Genomic DNA, 14,964 nt, shown 5'->3' with positions numbered 1-14,964 from the left:
TTGGATTACATGCCCTCCATGCTATTGTGCATGGTAAATTTCATGTCAATCTGGTGGGATTTACTATAATCTAAAACTTATTTATTTATAAGCTTGTTTAAAATTCTTTTTAAAGAAACTTTATCTTTAACATTTCCATAACATTTCCAGATTAGACAGTTTCTAATCTCTCATTCTCTTAATATTTAGCAAGCATGATGGACATGTATATTAATATAATGTAATGGTGACTTTGGCAAAATAGTGATCCTATGGAAAGTTATTAAGTAGCAAATGTAACTTAAACCTGCCTCTTTTACGTATATTGATGAATTTTTGCATAATTTAAGGCATTGAATAGGTTAATGGTTCTTATAGAAAGAGAAATTTTTTACATGTATTGTATGCATTTGTTGATCTTTCCACATATAACAATGAGCGAAAAGTGCACTTTGCACCTATAACATGCATGTGCAAAAGTATATGTTTATTATTACTATTATGTTTTGTCCTTTTTTCCCAATTGAATGGTTGCCAACTATGTCAACCTAACTTCCAAAATCAGCTTAAGTTGGGCATCTTGAGTCCAAAACATGCATGTATAATTTTTAATGATATATATATATATATATATATATATATATATATATATATATCATTAAATCATTTCATTTCATGCAATAGATAGATATTATTGTTTTTTGTGTTTTCTTGTATTGACAAATATTTTTTCTTACACTCTTTTATATTTTTTCTTACACTCGTTTATATGTTTACAGATATGGCTGTCAATATAATCATGCACCACGGTGGAACAATGACCCATACCCCATTTAACTACGTTGGTGGCGACGTCCATGAAGTGAAAGGCTATGATGTTGACTATTTTAGTATGTGGGAAGTCAAAGAGTTGGTTCGTGACTTAGGATACATGAGCGACGTTAGATGTTGGTATAATGTCGGTGATGGTCCACATAATCAAGTGATATCTTTAAATAGTGATGCAGACGTTGTAGATTTTGTAAATATTATGGATGAGTACAGAGCACAAGATGTTCATTTATACGTTGAACATATGGTGGACAGTGCTATAATAGTAGATGAGCATTTATTTCTTGAAGCTGTTGAAGGACAACATGGAGAAGGTGGTAGCGGGGTGGGTGAGATACCTAATACTGCCCAGCATGACGGAGATGGAGAAGGTGGTGGCGGGGTGGGTGAGATACCTAGGGCTCCCCGTCATGATGGAGATGCAGAAGGTGGTGGCGGGGTGGGTGAGATACCTAGGCCTCCCCTTCATGATGGAGATGGAGAAGGTGACGGGGTGGATGAAATACCCCGTGCTGAAGGTAGTATACTTATTTCTTATTTGTTAACTTAATTGTTTTTTCAAATAATATATCATGAGAGCACTTAGCCTTCCCTTCCTGAATGACTAACAACAAATTTGATTGTTTTTTTTAGGGATGGAGGACATACCTAATGCTGCACGTGAAGATGGAGATGTACAAGGACAAGGTGGAGAAGGTGGACATTCTCAATCAAAACATTTCAAAAGCCCCCGAGTTAAAACTAAGGCTGCCCGTTCTGTTACGCCATCCAAGAAACCAAGCGGGCAACCGACCACCAGCCGAGGAGGTACATAGAAATTGAAATTGAGTTGGACTCTTATGTTGTCACAATTATTTATGGTTTTTATTAGTTGATTCTTTTGTTTTAGGTTTTTTATTTTAATTTATTTGTATATATTTTTCAGTACGTAGAAGAAGAAGAAGATGGGTTGCTCAACCGGTTTTGCAGGACGAGGAAGACAATCAGAATGTTGGTGCGGACACCGTGCCCAAAACTGGTAAAAAAAAAAGTGGACGTGGTGGTAGGCCACGGAAGAAGAAAGTGGAAGAGGATATTGATGAAGTTATCAAGGAGTTGTTGACTGACTTCGAAGCAACCGATGGCGAGGATGAGGACCTTTTCTATGATGCTGCTGAGGTCAATAAAGAGAATGATGGGACGTCCAAATGGTGGGAAAAAGTTGACATTAACATAGGTGATAAAGGAGCCGATTTTGGGGAAGAGGAATCTAATGATGAAAGTGATGGTCTTGCAAGTTTGCAAGAAAGTGATGCTGCCGAGGTTGGAAAAAAAAGGAAGCGGTATAGACAGTTCAATCTGAAACATGACTTGAAGATTCCAGTGACGTTAGAGCTTGGGGATCAATTTGCAGATTCAAGTTCCTTCAAGATGGCACTGAAGACGCATGCTGTGCAGAAAGTGTTTGATTACAACTACAAGCACAATGACACGAGTAGGGTGAGTGCAGTCTGTAAATTAGACCATTGCTCATGGAGGATTCATGCCTCTACTGATGCTACCAGGACTTCTTTTCAAATTAAGACGTACTACCCGGTTCATATTTGTGGTAATCAGTACGAAAACTCCAGATGCGATGTTGAGTATCTTGTTCGTGCTTATAAGAGGGACTTCAAGGATGACCCCACGTGGACACCATATGCATTGAAACAGAGGGTGAAGAGAGACCTTAACATCGATGTTCCTATTGACCGTTGCTATAGAGCGAAGAAGGAGGCATTGCATCAAGTTTTTGGTAGGCACTCTAAGCAATATCGCCTCACACGGAGATACGCAATGGCAATACTCAGCACGAACCCTGGTAGTAGTGCTTTTGTACACAGAGATGGAGTATTCTTTCAGCGGATGTATATTTGTCTTGATGCATGTAAGAAGGGGTTCAGACATGGTTGTCGGCCCATAATTTGTTTAGATGCTTGTCATCTAAAAGGGGAATATGGGGGGCAATTGTTGTGTGCCATAGGCAAGGATGGCAACGACGACATGTTCCCCATTGCAATTGCTGTGGCCGAGGCAGAGACAAGAGATTCATGGCAGTGGTTCATTGCCATTTTATTGGAGGACTTATGCGGGCCAGAAGGCGGACTTGGTTGGACTATAATGTCTGACAGACAGAAGGTATTTAGTGTAAAATACTATTTATGTTCTTATTGTGTTATTTTATTCCTTTTATTCCTTTATGTTGTTCCATATAATTTAACATAAATTTATGTGTGTAGGGGCTTGGAATTGCAGTTGAGGCTGTGTTGCCACATGCTGAGCATCGCTTTTGTGTTCGGCATCTACATGCGAACCTCAAAGCGAAAGGCTACACCGGGAAAGCTATGAAGGATGAGTTGTGGGGGGCTGCACGTGCAGCCAATGTTTATGCGTTTGACCATCACATGCAGAATATATTGTCAATGGATAAAGGTGCACACGATTACCTTAGTGGTGTACCGAAGGCATCATGGTCCAGACATGCTTTCAACTGCCAAACCAAAAGTGATATGTTATTAAACAACTTGGCCGAGAGCTTCAACGCGTGGATTAAGGAAGCTAGGATTAAGCCTATACTGACTATGCTTGAAGAAATTCGTCTGCAAATAATGGCACGCTTCCAGCAGAAAAGGAATAGAATCCGGTCGACGCACTACACAATATGCCCAAAGATCCAGAAAAAATTGGAGAGGTCAAAAAGTGGTGCAAGGAATTGTATTAGTCGGTGGCAGAATGAGTTGGAGTTTGAGATCGAGGACATATACGAGCCACGGCGTTTAGTCCGGTTAGATCATCGCACATGCACATGTGGACGATGGCAGGTGAGTGGGATCCCTTGCTCACATGCTTGTGCTGCAATTTACATGCATAAACAAAAACCAGAGGATTATTTGGATGATTATTACAAGATGGACAAGTATATGCAAGGATATGCAGCTCGAGTGTATGGCATGGAAGGTCCACAGACATGGCCAGCTGATGATCCATGCGATGAAATCCAGCCACCTATCATTAGAAGGGCTCCTGGTCGACCAAAGATTAGTAGGCGAAAGGCTGTGGATGAGCCAACTAACCCCTACAAGCTAACCCGTAGTGGATATATTGTTAAATGTGGAAATTGTGGGGGTTTAGGGCATAATTATAAAGGTTGTCATTTACCTTTGAACCCAGACCGGAAGAGGTGGAAACCGAAGAAATATAAGCCGAAAAAAGATGCTACTCAAGCACAGGTAAAACAAATACATTTTACAACATAAGGTTCATATTCCAAAATTTGTTAACTTAATTATTATTGTACAAGTAATATAATAATTATTGTTGGTATTTGTCTGAATGTTTGGTTAAATTATTGTAGGGATTACAAGCTCAACCCCACCCAGAAGCAGAAGCCCACAGACCATCACAGCCAAGTGTACGTACACGTAGGGCTACTCAGTCACAGGTAAAATTCAAGTTTTTTTTTTTTATTAAGAAAACTCTTATTGTCACCAAGTTCTTCAATTCTACGGCTGTCAAAAAAATGAAAAATATATATATTACTTGTCATTCTAAAATGAGGAAAAACCAAAAGGTATAACTTAATATTGGTTTGTCCTGTTGTTGGCTTGTAACTTTTAATTTTGCTCTGCATCTCCAGCAATAATCCTTGTTATAAAAAAAAAGCTAAGTTTACTATAATAGAAACTGGTTATTGAGATGTGATTTTGTCTTTGCTTATGTAATGGATGAACTCAGTATAGCTATTTAGGATAAGGTCCGATGGTGTATGCATTTTTTCAGAAAACATTGATGATACTATAATAGAAGCTAACTCTACTTATCAAAAAAATATAATCAATAAGTAATGGGAGCTAACTCTAAGCTGGAAGTTTGGGAGGGTGCTTTAAGTTTAAGGTTAAGGAGGGTGCTTTAATCTTTGATTTCTATTAGAAAATTGTCTATTTAAAGAAGTGTTTGTAGAAGTAATATAATAATTATTTGGAAATGCTTCATAATCTTTTCCTTTTTTTTAACGCATTTTTTGGATCCCAACATGAACGACAGGCAGAGGTAGAGGCCCCCGGGTCATCACAGCCAAGTGTACGTACACGTAGGGCTACTCAGTCACAGGTAAAATCCAAGTTTTTTTGTGATTAAGAAAACTCTTATTTCACGATCATTCCCCACCCCCCCCCCTTTTTTTTTTAACGCATTTTTTGGATCCCAACATGAACGACAGGCAGAGGTAGAAGCCCCCGGGTCATCACAGCCAAGTGTACGTACACGTAGGGCTACTCAGTCACAGGTAAAATTCAAGTTTTTTTTTTTTTTTATTAAGAAAACTCTTATTTCCCGATGATTCCATAGCTGCCCCCTAGTATCTAAAAGTTTGCTGAAATTGGTGTTGTAATTTAGTAAATTAGTCTGCGGTTTTTTTTTGCACTTAAAAAACTCATATACTTGTGCTTAATTTGTAATATTCACAATGATTTCCGGTTTTTTTTTTTTTTTTTATATGTTGGTATTTGTCTTAATTATTATTTTTGTTAACGCATTCTTTGAATCCCAACATGAACCACAGGCGGAAGCAGCAGCGGAATCATCACATCATGGTAGTACACGTAGGGCTACACGTGTACTAAGAAGCCGAGGAAGTGGTGCCACACAATGATCACATTTATCACTTACAAGATCTCTTGATTTTGCCTTTTTCCCGTATACCTATTTCATAATCAAGTGATATGTCGGCTTTTTTTGTTTTATGTTTGTAATATAAAAAACAATTGGGGGATTCATTTTGGGACTTTATGTGCTTGTAAAATTCAATGTTGTTCATGAAGCATTAAACGTGCACTGTTGTATACTGAATTATATTTTGGAATTTCGTCATGGCAATTACCAATTCCAGATTGTATTAGTGGACGGATAAAATTAATTCTGTCTGCAAATTCTACTGTAGGGTTCAATATTTCAGACTTAAGAGCAACATACAAATAATCATAAATCGCCGCATACAAATAAAACTAATGCATGGAAATAGTTGTTCCAAAAAAGTAATCAGCCAACCTGATAATTACGAACAATCTGGATTTTTACATAATTGTTACATAGAAGCCATAACCATATATCCACGTGGACAACATAGCTCAGTAAACAATATCCTTGACAACAACAAAATAGATAGTCTATTCCACTGATAATAATCTAATTGCCTCATTCTCATGCCTCAATGCCCCATCAACCTTAGACAAATCAACAGTACACAAATCACCAACAAAAAAACCAACAAATATGTTTGGATCTTTAGTTGTCCCCTAAGTAATGACACTTCACATTTCAGGGAATGAACTTGTTTATACAACGCAGGTGGGACCTCCCTTCCGCGAGCACAAGTTTCTTCGTCATACCATTGGAAAAAACGACATTGGCCAACTTTCTGTAATTACACAAAAAAATCTGATAATTACGAACAAGTACGAAGTAATAACTATTTGTTAAAACCAAATTATCCAAATTCAAATACCTTTTTACGGTCATACATAGCACACCCATAGAATCGCCTCCCAGGATTTTTTATAGTAGTGGATGTTATAATTGGGCTTGTAAGTCCGCACCTACACTGTACAGGTTCCATATCCTCTTTCACCGATGATGTTATAGATGCCGACGACATTGACTGTTCATTTTACAGTAAAACCCACAATTATTAGAAGTAATCACAGTTCCCTAATGGGTTTCACTAAATAAAATTCACAAACCTTTTTCATCTTCCCATCGTAGAATTCGCTTTCATTGTATCCTATCCCGAAATCTTTCTTCCTCCTGTTCATCTTATAATATGAACCTAACAATATATAACTGACATGTGAGAGAATAATCAAGATCATAAAGAAAAATAAAATCAAGCTTCCCAAAATATTATTCTCACTTCAATTTGTAATCTAAACAATACTGGGAAAAAAAATGTACCATAAACCCTAAACAAAAGATAATCACATTGTTTAAAATGTGATTCCCCTGCAGAAATAGTACTGCTCAATTTGTAATCTAAACAATACTAAGTTGTTAGTGTAGTAGCTGGAGATGGTATATGAGCATAGGCGGCTCCCTACAAACATGCAAATATGCAGTGTAATCAAACATGCAATAAAAAGAAATTAGCCGTAACATCCAACCACGTATATAATACTGCTCAATTGTAGAATGATGAAACTTCCCTAAAAAAATTTACGACGTCATCAAAACCCAACCAACCACAATCTATCATATCCCAACAATAATACCACTTTTTTCTCCATTGAAAAATACTTTTCTTCCAAATGTTAATACTAATATGATTAACATTTCTTCCAGTAATTGACCTTTCTTCTTATCAACTAAAAAGGTGGCAAAAATATTGGAGGACCTAAAAACAAATACATGCATAGAAAAGTATGGCATGAACTATTAGGTAAAAAAAAAAAAAACCAAAATTTCAAAAAATACTGTTCAATTGTAGCATGATGATGCTGGCGTAAACTATGCACAAAGAATTCCTATTTTCATGTCCTCGACAATCCACCATTTGAGTAGAGAAGCAAAAAAATCAAATAAATAGTTATACAAATGAAAAAATCCCCCTTGACCAACTTGCCAGTTCACACGAAAAAACAACTGTCTCATTCCAGGACCACAACCAAGGTGGACCACACCCACTGCCAATCAACAATAATATTGGCTCAAAATCGCAATATTCGACAGATGTTGGACAAACAACAGGTTGGGGATGAGGTTTCAACCAAAAGCTTCCAACACAACAAAAAAATTCAAAAAACAACTATTAAAGGCTTCCATTTCAGTCAATCAACAAAACCCACAAAGAAATTTCGGAAAATACCTTCGTCGAAACCAGATTTTTCCGATTCAAAATATTGTGATTTGACGGAAACCTAGCCTGAAAAGTGACGCCGGAATGGGTGATTTAACCGGTGGGTACTGTCGCCGGTGGCCTCTGTCGCCGGTGGTTCTGTCTTCGGTGGGTTCTGTCGCCGGCGGGGTCTGCGTCGGTGGCGTCTGCGTCGGTGGGTTGCCGCTTGAGGTGTATCGGAAGGCTTGTATTTTGACCGTATAAAACTTGAGAGTTTCAAAGAAGAAGGCCTTAATTTTAAGCCAAACTCACCGTTTTGGATGGTCCAAAACGGTGAGTTTTATATCCTACGTGTCCAATGTGAACACGTAGGATACAAAATTCTACTGAGGTGGACTTAAGTAAAACGGTGCGTTTAACTCAAATAACGGAAGTTAACAAAAATTAACGGTAGAGAGTTTTTAAGTAGTCTCGAGTGACCCAGGGATTAAATTTCCGAAAAAAAATACCCAAGGAGTTTTTAAAAAAAGCGCGTTGACCTAAGGATTTTATATATGATTTCCCATAAAGAAAAGGCCGGAGGTATATAACAAATTAATAATTATAATACTTAACCCTATCTTTTTTCTTACTTCAAAGCGCCCAGATATATCTTGGTCTCCTTTCTCCTATTAATGAGTGTTATATATATATATATATATATATATATATATATACACACACACACTATTAATGAGTGTCATTAGTCAGAATCCCCCTCCCCCTTTCCCTTGTGTGGGCATGTAACAAAAAAAAAAAAAAAACTTCAGAACGACTTTCACTTTTCCAATCTTTTGGTTTGAGAGGGACTTGGATGCACCTGTTGCACAAAAGTCGCCTTTGTGCCACCAATAAGAAGCTGATATATCAGCCATTTTTATTAAACTTATACTTAAAACAAAAACAGAACAACACCAAATTAAACTCTATGTGAAATAAAAAATTAATTAAAAAAAAAAAAAAAAAAGAATTGAAAGGGTGGCTGGCTGGCCACCCCTCCCCCACTTGGGGTGGCTGGCCGCCACCCCTAGGCCTGGGGGTGGCCGCGCGGCCAACACCATGGCCTATGGGGTGGTCGGCGAGCCACCCTAGATCCAATAAGGGTGGCCGTGCAGCCAACCCCAGGCCTTGGGGTGGCCGTGCGGGCCACCCCTAGGCCATGGGGTGGCCACCCAGCCACTCCCATGGCCTGCGGGTGGCTCGCCAGCCACTCCATCGGCCATGGGGATGGCTGCCCAGCCATCCCTAGGCCATAGGGATGGCTGGGCGGCCATCCCCATGGGCTGGGGGTGGCGGCCAGCTACCACTGGGTGGCATATCTCTTATTACAAAGCATTTTTTATTTTTATTTTTTTAAAAGAAAATTGATTAAACCTGATATAATCAGGTGGTTTGGTTTTATTTTGTTATTATGCTCCACGCTAAGGTGGCAACTCCTCATTAGTAGGCACAAAAGGAAGGTTTTGTGTAACCTCCCCAGATAAGTTATTTTCTTTTGGTTTTGGTTTTGGTTTAAAGCTTCAATTGCGACCAAAAACTTCACCTACCAGAACAAAGTGGAGAAAGTTATCCATTAATTGTCTTAAGCGTCAAAACAAAAGGAGCTAGAGGAAAGGCATATTTTGGATCAAGGAATTCAACCTTCAATAAAGGCACAAGCCAAGAAAAACTCCTTTTAGAATCATGCAAATCAATTGTACGTACAAAAGCTAATTATTTGAATCACCAAACAAGACAATAAACAGTAAAGGATACGATCGAGATTATGATGACATGTCCAATTAATACCATCAACTTTTAGTCTCTAAAAAGGACGACATATCCTCCTTATAAATAGAGTAAATCAAATTCAGGCTGGAAGAATGCCCTCTCTCTCTCTCTCTCTCTCTCTCTCACAGAGTTTTCGAAGCCGGATAAAAATACAAAAATAACTAATTAGTATTTTTGGAAAGACAAAAATACTCGTTCAATATAACTAATTAGTTCAAATAAACTAAAGTTGATCCTGTTCCAATAAAAAAAGTGTGAGAGTACATGGCAATGAGGGTGGAATTAGTCGATGGAGTAGTAATGGATATGCGAGTATGATTTAGGGGCTTAATTTGTTTGATTTATACACGTGTAAGAATCAATTGTGTGTCAATTTTATGAGTTATTAATTTTAATTAATCCTTAATAATATGTTAAATATTTAATTGAAATGAAAAGTGAATGACATAAACAAGATTTGAATTCTCGACCTTTGACTGTGATATTATGTTAAATTATCACTTACCCTTAAAAGCTTAGTTGTAAGTGAGACTTTTATCCTCCGTTTATCACCAAAAGTGATGTGGCGTTTGAATATATATGAGAGCCTTCCACTAGCTAGAATTTGTGCAATCTAAACTGAATATATATGCTCTCTTTCACTTTTTCAATGTTTCGGTTTTGGTTTAAAGCTTGAATTGCGATCAAAACTATTTCGTTTTGGTTAAACTATTTCACTAATTAGCTAGCTGTACCAAGTGGAGAAAGTTCTTGATTCTTAGGGATCGTTGGGCAACGCTTTTTAAGACAATTTTTTTTTTATTTTTTTATTTTCTTAGTAAAATTGAAAAGGCATTAATAAACACGTCAACATACGAAACAAACACTCAAAAGTCAAAACTAATTTTAATTTTATGTCACGTTACAATTAAAAAGCAAAACACAAGGACAGTTGCAAAAAGCGAGGAAAGGCATATTATTGGCCTAAGGAATTCAACATTTAATAACGGCACAAGCCAAGAAAATTCCAGTTAGAATCATGGAAATCAATTGAACAAAAACTAATTATTTGAATCACCAAACAAGACATTAAAAGAAAGCAATCTAAGTGGGACCATGAGCATTGGTACAATCTGTCAAAAGAATGGGGCCTAACAAAGTTTCAAAATTTGTTTATGTTACATGCTTTAGAGTGGACAGAATCAGCTGTGAATGTTTTAGCTTGGTATTGATGAAAAAACAAAATTGCCGAATTTTTCCAATAGTTGGAATAAGTTTCCTCTAAATATTGATCAATTTCCAAGTTCAAGGCCAAATAATTAAGTTCCAACAAACATATTTCTAGATATAAGTTCAGTACTGATCGGTTAACCAAATAATTCTGGACAATTAATGTGGGTTAATTAGTCGAAGCCTTAAAAAATATGTTTATGTTATCTGTTTGGACTTTAAGTTATGAGAGCCCCTACAGTCAGGCATTTCTGCATAATATCCCTTTTGGTTGGGTGGCTGGGTCTGGCCACCCAGCTGAGGTTCTCTGAACCTCTCTTGATTTGAGCTCAAAAATGAGCTCAAATCTTATGTGTTGTGGTACATTTTACTTGTGTGCATATTTTGAGTTTTTGCTGATGTGTCAGCTAGGGATTGGAGGCTGTAAAATGGGGGGTTTACACCTCCTGACCAAAGTTAAACTCTTGACTTATAATTTGTCAATTTTTTAGCCTTATCAATGCAAAGTACAGCCTTGAATGCTTGGATTGTTGGATTCCAGATCCAGGTCCCCTCCAATTGTGAGTAATTGGAGAATCTCATTTTTTGAGATCCTAACCATCCAAAACATCCAAAGGATTAAAAATATCTACGATCAAAAACTCAAAAACAAACTTAACACACCTGATTATATCAAATAATAAAAATAATTATTTTTTTACTTAAAAAAAAAAAAAAAAAAAAAAGGAGGAGAAGCCACCCTGGGGCGGCTCGCCGCCACCACTGCCCATCCCATGGGTGGCTGGGGGTGGCCACGCGGCCACCCCTATGGCCAAGGGATGGCCGTGTGGCCACCCCCAATAGATCTGGGGGTGGTGCATGGCCACCTCGAGCCAACCCCAACCACCCATGGGATGGGTGGTGGATGTAGCGAGCCACCCTCTAGGTGGCTTCTCCTCCTTTTTTAAAAATAAATAAATAAATAAATGTTAGGGTAAATATATTATAAGTTCCTAAGTCAACCCACCAAAACTAAAAGATTCCTTAAGTTTTTTTTTAAAAAAAAAATTTACTTACTGAGTTAATCGAAATGCCAATAAAATCTATACCCACTACAAAAACCGGCCATCTTTTGATGTGTCAAACAATATCCAATTTTTGCCACGTCAGTAAATGTTGACGTGGTAAAGGTGGCACGTCAACAAATTTTTTTTTGACGCGGCAAAAGTGGCACTTCAATATTTATTGACATGTTGAATCTAACACGTCAGGATTTACTGACGTGTCAATATTTGACATGTCAATAAATTTGAATTCAATTTAATTTTAAAACATTTTATTTAAATAACTTAATATTTTAATGTTTATTAACATGGTAAAGTTAGATACTTCAGTAAATATTGACGTGTTACTTTGACACGTCAATAAATTATTGACGTGTCAATGTGACACGTCAATTAATATAATGTTTATATATATATTTGGTTTATTTATATTATATTTATAAATAATATATAATATGATCCCAACATTATCAGGTTTAATATTGTACAATATGATCCCAATATTCAATGATATTTCTACAAAACAAACACTTTACTTCCCCTTTATAATCCCATTTCAACATTCAAAAATACAAGACAATTTCTGACTGTTAGCCATGCATAACAAGAAAGCGCGCATGCTTTAATTGGGATAGCATATATATATAGCAAAACCAAACCAGCTTTCACCATTCAGCCCTTGGGTGCTTCTCTTTGATACTTGTATAATTACTGGACTTTGAAACCACCCATTTAGCTAGGTTTATCAGTAATCACTAGCACCTATCTTTACCATTAATGGCAGCTTATATTTGGTTCTTGACCAAATAGACTCAAACAAACTTGAATATGCCGATTAATTGGTTATAACATCGATTGCTTTTGTTATGATGAAGTGGAAGCAATGGAAAAAAGACAAGGAAGAAAAAATAAAACTCTTTTTTTAATTAAAACACTTCAATATATAACAAGCTAATCGCCATCAGGTTCCACAGCATATTTGAAATACATGGCCTTCTATTTAATTGACTTGCGTTCAATGATTGAAATTTTTTAAACCTCTCTATTTGTCTCTCATTTGAACTATGCTTCTATCGTCAATTCAAACATTAATGTATTCTGTTTGACTTGTGTTTTAATGTCGTTCAAACACTCTTCTAGCCGAATTATGTCTTCGACTTCCATTGAAGTATTGAACGATGCATTTTGTTTGCCTTGTGTTTTAATTTTATGTTCTTATATACATTCAACAAGTGTTGGAGTTTCACATGTGATGGAATCCAACATCAAGTAATTAATAAAACCATGACATTTGGGTTAAGATTAATATATATCAAGGCCTCATTTGGAGACTCCTATATATAGATTGAGTTAATTTTAATCTTCTCCACAGATTTAAAGTACTTATGCAAAGTAAGAAATAAATAAATTGATTATATTCTGCTAACAAATTAATTAGTTTGAGACTTAACATTAATAAATTAACCAAAAAGATATTTAATGGAAGCCAATTAATTATAAATATTTACATGGATCCTGACGTCCCTGATGTGGCACGTCAGGATCCGTGCCTTGGGAAGGCCAGCGCCTGCTGGCCATCCCATCGCGCCATGCTTTTTAATTCTTTTCTTTCTTTTTTCCCTCTCTCCCTCCCCACTTTTTCTTCTCCCCCGCCTAGGCCGGCCAGAACCCCTCCCTCCCCCATTTTTCTTTATTTTCTTCTCCTCCCTCAGCTCCGATCCATTTCTCCCTCACTCTTCCTTAGCTCCCTCATCTTCCGATCTCTCTCTCTCAGCTCTATCTCTCAACTTGGAACGGTAGCTACGTACCACACTCTCTCTCAAGGTCACTCTCATCTCCGATGGGCCAGCTCTAGTACATTGCCGTTGCCATCTCCGACAGTTCTCCCACCTCAACTTCTCCAGCAATATCATCTCTCCAGCATGTATATATATATATATTCCGCATGCTGTTTCGTTAATGCAGTGGATGTTCTATTTGTGAGCATTTAATTTAGGTGATTGTTTTATTTTTTTGTATATCTATTACTTATTGTACATTGTATATGCACATGCATGCAAAATGATGTTTCTCATGCTAGCTAGGTTTTTGTTTCAAAATATAATGGTTTTTTAAATGTGGCTTCCTGTTTTTTTTTTTTTTTTTTTTTTTTTTGTTTAGCTGAAAAAGTTGGCTTATTAGTAAGGAATTTATAGAACATTATGTCAATTTTAATCATTCCTTTCAATCATTTGACCTTCTCAGTATGTGTAGTACGCTGTGATAATTATAGAGATTTAATTTAAGACTTTGTTTAATTAATATTAAAATTTAATGAGTCTTAATATTGAAAGGAATGATTAATATTCAAACATCATAAACGCACATTGGTCCCTTATTAATTTGTAAGTTATAAATTCACACAACACGAGGATTCAATCCGAATTCCATGGATTTAACGGGAAAAAGAATTGACAAAAGTGCAAACTTTGTCAAACTTAGAGAGGCTCCAAATGAATAAGTAAAAAGTCATGACTTTGTATTTGAGACTATATATATATATTTTCTTTTCACAAACAACAAAAATAAAAATAAAATAAAACTGGGACAAAGTGTGTGTAAAGTGTCTCCCATACCCCCAAACTTAAATTACACATGGTCCCCAATGTGTCTATAACATGGAAAGAATTTATCCAGGATATGGACGAAATTGTCTAGAATAGCATGGCTCATATCACACCCCCAAACTTGAACTGAAACAAACTTGTCCAGGATAAACTATGGGGTGCCTCCCATAAGCGCTAAGTTTAACTTCTTCAGCCAGACTATGGTTCTGCTTCAGTATTATTGTTCTACATACTGAACAGATTGGAGTGCCAAATCTTGTGGTGCCAAATCTTCAATTCTTGGTGCAAAGTTTATTTTAATGTATGGCTTTACTCTGTGTCCATTCACCTTGAATTACTGGTTTTTCTGTGGGCTATGCACCTCCAAAGGTCCATGAGGGAACACTTGGGTGACAATACAGGGACCAAACCATCTTGACTTAAGCTTACCATGGAAAAGTCTGAATCTTGCATTATAGAGCAGCACCTTCTGTCCCACATAAAACTCCTTACTGACCAGTTGCTTGTCATGTTATGCCTTGGTTCTTTCCATGTAAAGCTTGGCGTTCTCATAAGCATCACGCCTCAATCCCTCTAATTTATTCAATTGCAGTTTCCTCTTGTCACCAGCTTGTTCCATGTCAAAGTTAAACTTCTTAATGGC

The 14,964-nt window shown here is 36.9% G+C and overlaps 1 protein-coding gene across 1 annotated transcript; it reads left to right on the top strand.

Moving 5' to 3' along the window:
• Positions 1 to 2,634: 2,634 nt before the first annotated feature.
• On the top strand, positions 2,635 to 4,471 carry LOC148583708 (uncharacterized). The gene is made up of 4 exons (XM_088510775.1): positions 2,635 to 2,967; positions 3,069 to 4,058; positions 4,184 to 4,240; positions 4,466 to 4,471. Exons 1-4 carry the CDS (start codon positions 2,695 to 2,697, stop codon positions 4,469 to 4,471), a joined length of 1,326 nt encoding a protein of 441 aa, XP_088366901.1. The 5' UTR covers positions 2,635 to 2,694.
• The last annotated feature ends 10,493 nt before the right edge of the window (positions 4,472 to 14,964 follow it).

The sequence above is a fragment of the Corylus avellana genome, chromosome 9 (genome assembly GCF_965113065.1).
Source record: "Corylus avellana chromosome 9, dhCorAvel1.hap1.2, whole genome shotgun sequence".
Lineage (NCBI taxonomy): Eukaryota > Viridiplantae > Streptophyta > Magnoliopsida > Fagales > Betulaceae > Corylus > Corylus avellana.
Note: the sequence above shows the minus strand (reverse complement) of the source record. Positions and strands in the feature narration are given on the sequence as shown.